The 3,532-nt window shown below is 37.1% G+C and overlaps 1 protein-coding gene across 1 annotated transcript in view; it reads right to left on the reverse strand.

Moving 5' to 3' along the window:
• Window positions 1–678: 678 nt before the first annotated feature.
• The window catches only part of APPBP2 (amyloid beta precursor protein binding protein 2), a 94,222-nt gene continuing 91,368 nt past the window's right edge, over window positions 679–3,532 (reverse strand). Inside the window, exon 13 of the mRNA XM_006154457.3 lies at window positions 679–3,071. Coding sequence (XP_006154519.1) covers window positions 2,818–3,071 — 254 coding nt within the window. The 3' untranslated portion in view covers window positions 679–2,817. The remainder of the gene's footprint in view (window positions 3,072–3,532) is intronic.

A 3,532-nucleotide genomic window follows, 5' to 3' on the forward strand; every position in this document is an offset into this window, starting at 1 on the left:
TGAGATTTTTTTAACCCCATGAATCACGGTGGCATTCATCTCCCTAAGTGATCAAAAACATCCCTATTAAAAAAGGTAAACCCCACACTTAAAATGATTAGGGTATTATTCTTCATTAGAACCATAAATAAAAGCATATTAAGTCATATCACTAACGGAAAATAGCAATCTGTTTTCTTAAGCTAGAGTATATACACTAAATCAAAGTGTGATTTATGTGCACAGATTTATAAAAACTACATTAAAGCAGCGGTGGCCAGGTGAAACTACTGATAAGGATGCTAAAAAAATATTGGCTGTCACCTGTTGTTATCACCCTGTGATTCTAGACTTGTAAATATCATGTGGCTTTATCACTGAGTGTGAGCTAAGTTGAGTTCAAACTGAGTTAGGGAGGATGAGGCCTTGAGTCATTTGTTTGATCTTGTTCTAGGAAATGCTATATGTGCACAAAACAAAACAAAAATACAGATTAAAAAAAAAAAACTTCATAAGGAAACATAAGTTGACTTGTAAATATCATGTGGCTTTATCACTGAGTGTGAGCTAAGTTGAGTTCAAACTGAGTTAGGGAGGATGAGGCCTTGAGTCATTTGTTTGATCTTGTTCTAGGAAATGCTATATGTGCACAAAACAAAACAAAAATACAGATTAAAAAAAAAACTTCATAAGGAAACATAAGTTTCAAAATATTTATTGAAAAACAGTTTACCATGACATTCCTATACCACAAACATACCACAGGACTCTAAGTAACTAGTAAAAGTACACAAAGCCTATCCTGAAATCTCTTTGGAGGTATTAGATATGCAGGCCGATGAGGATGGAGCTCAACTCAAACTTCGCGTTAGTCCTCGGTCACACAGACTATCTGGTAATTAAGGAAGAGGCGCCTCTTGGCATTACATTACAATTAAGTGAGAGGGGACCAGCTTCATAAATTGCAGGTGTGCCAATGTCCTCTTTCCAAAATTTAAAAAGAAAACAATTCAATTTGAGGATTAAACCAGGTTTCTACATCACATATTTATGAGCTCAGGGTGTGGGCTGGCTTCAGCTTTTTAACTGCATCCCCCAGTCAATCCCTCCTGGGGACTTAAAACACACTGGCTCACAACTAAGAAGCCTGCAAGTAACAGTTTCAAACAAGGTTGTAGTCGGGAAGTTCAAAAAAGTATTTAAAAATCTCCTAATTAATTTTTTCTGGACTCAATGTGGCAGTTAGATGGTCTCCCTTACCACTCAATGCACGTGTTAAAAGAAAATCACAATTCAACACACATCCACTCACCAAGGCTACTCCCAGCATCAGCCAGGAGCAGCATCTTCCACAGCCAAGTCATGAACCCCTGAAAATAGGGGGGAAGCCCAGATTTGTAATTATAGAGGCACCAGATGGGCCACTATAATAAGAATTGAGGTAAAAGCAAAATACCTTTTTGTTTCTTGAGTTGCTAACATGTTACAACTTCTTAAATGTGAATATTACCTCAATATTAAATAAACCCACTGGCTTAAAGGAAAGAAAAAGGGGGAGAGAATAAAATAAAAATCCAATAAAAAGAAAGACAAGTTAGTGAAATAGATAAATCATTACGAGACCTGTTTGACGCCTGGATTTCAAATAAAATGACTAATTGTACTATTATTTACCATAAAAATGAAGGATCTTTCTAAGACTTATTTTTGGGTATCTGCTTTCCATGAATCTTCAGAAATTGTACAGTAACCTAACTTTCTCATCTGGACATGACTCATAGCCAACGTACATATTAGCTGCGTTGATTAGAAGGGTAACGGTTAAAATGGGGGAGGGGAGCTGCAGCAGATATTTGTAGCCTTGCTTACAGCATTGCCATCTGTGTACCTCGACTAAAGATATGCAATTGAAACGGCCAAATTTCCCTAGTTTGGTATCTATTGCATGAATATAAATTTTGCATTATCACTTTTCATTGTACATCTAAATAAAATCATTCTACTGATAAAAGTATATGCAGGGGCTAAAATAATCATCTGAAGCCTCTGGTCCAAATAACCACCTTCTACATTGGGCTGGTCCTTTGTAGATCCTCCTGGTCCTGTTAGCAAACGCTATCAGAGCATCTTGCACTGTTGTACCACGAAAAAGAAAAGAAAGAAAAAGAAAGGAAGGGGAAAAAAAAGAAAGACTGTTGGTCTTTCAGCTTTTCTATTACTTACAGATCAACACTGGTCCAGTTCAGATAATTGGACAGTCTATCCCTTGTAATATAGCTCTGGAGTGGTTATATCCACTGCTCTGGGTAAGGTAGCCAAACTAAGTTGGGATGTCTCTCTGTTATTAGTATTTGTGTTCACTTTTCTATACTGCATATAAAGATTTCCCCCATAAAATTTCTTTACAATACAGTATTGAATACCTCCACATGGAAGAATTATACGTTAAAAAGTTGTTAAAATCATCCTTACATAATAAGAATGCAACTCTTTTAAACTCTTAAATAGTTTTATTTAGGGTTCTTTTTTTCTTTCAGGCTTTCTGCAAAATGAATTATTTTTTAAAAAGAAAAACAAAAAAGGATTTCCTGTTTGTTCTACTATGTTGAAAACTGTGGGCCAGACTACTTACACATGCGGTACATGCTGAATATAACTGAATATATGCTTATTCCTACAGACACTCTGCAAGATAGGGATCACCCAAAATAGGGTCTTCAATGGACTGGACCAGTGTTTCAATGCAAATTCCAGCCCCTAAAAACAACATGGTTTTGATTTCACAGTATGAATTCCCTGGAATCTGGGAAAAGGTAATTGGTTAACTGAGGTACTCCCTCAGCAGCTCGGTCCCTCAGCGTTCTGAGAAATCAGGAAGGACTGCACCACTTCTTCTGTGGACTGGGGGCTGGTGTTGACGTCTTCAAGAGCATCGGTCACTGAATACTGCCGATCCCGCAACCGGTTCCAGTTAGACAGAACATTGTGATATTCGAACACTTTCTCATAATTTCCAATGGAGTTGTAAAGTTTAATGAGACCTCGGTAATCATATTCTAGTCCACTGTAGCCTTCACCAAAAAGTTTCTTCCCTGAAAGTAACCAAAGAAAAGAGAAAGAAAGCTCAAATAATGGAATAACAAGTGGTTTCTAAAATGTGCACACAAGTTCAAGTCTTTAAATAGGGTGGCTTGGTTTTATCCTGAAAGGAATAGATAGAATTCTTGTGTTAGCACCCTCCAAACTAGTCTCACCCTTGAGCTAGTTATAAGACTTTGTTTTGTAATTTCTTTTAAAAAATATTTAATTTTACTTATTATTATTTTTTAATTTAACCAGAAGGAGACAGAGAGAGAGGGAAAGTGAGAAAAGAAGTCATCAGGTTCAGGACTGCAACTGCTGTTGGCCATGTGGGAATCCAGTGCCTTAACCACCACGCCACGCCACCTGCTGGCCCCTATCTGTAAGACTTTAAAAAAAATTTTCTCTTCTCAAAAAAAAAAAAAAAAGGAACCAGCAGTTAGCGTAATGGCTATGTCACTGGACTCCCACG

Source organism: Tupaia chinensis, unplaced genomic scaffold (genome assembly GCF_000334495.1).
Source record: "Tupaia chinensis unplaced genomic scaffold, TupChi_1.0 Scaffold000407_4, whole genome shotgun sequence".
Taxonomy (NCBI): domain Eukaryota; kingdom Metazoa; phylum Chordata; class Mammalia; order Scandentia; family Tupaiidae; genus Tupaia; species Tupaia belangeri.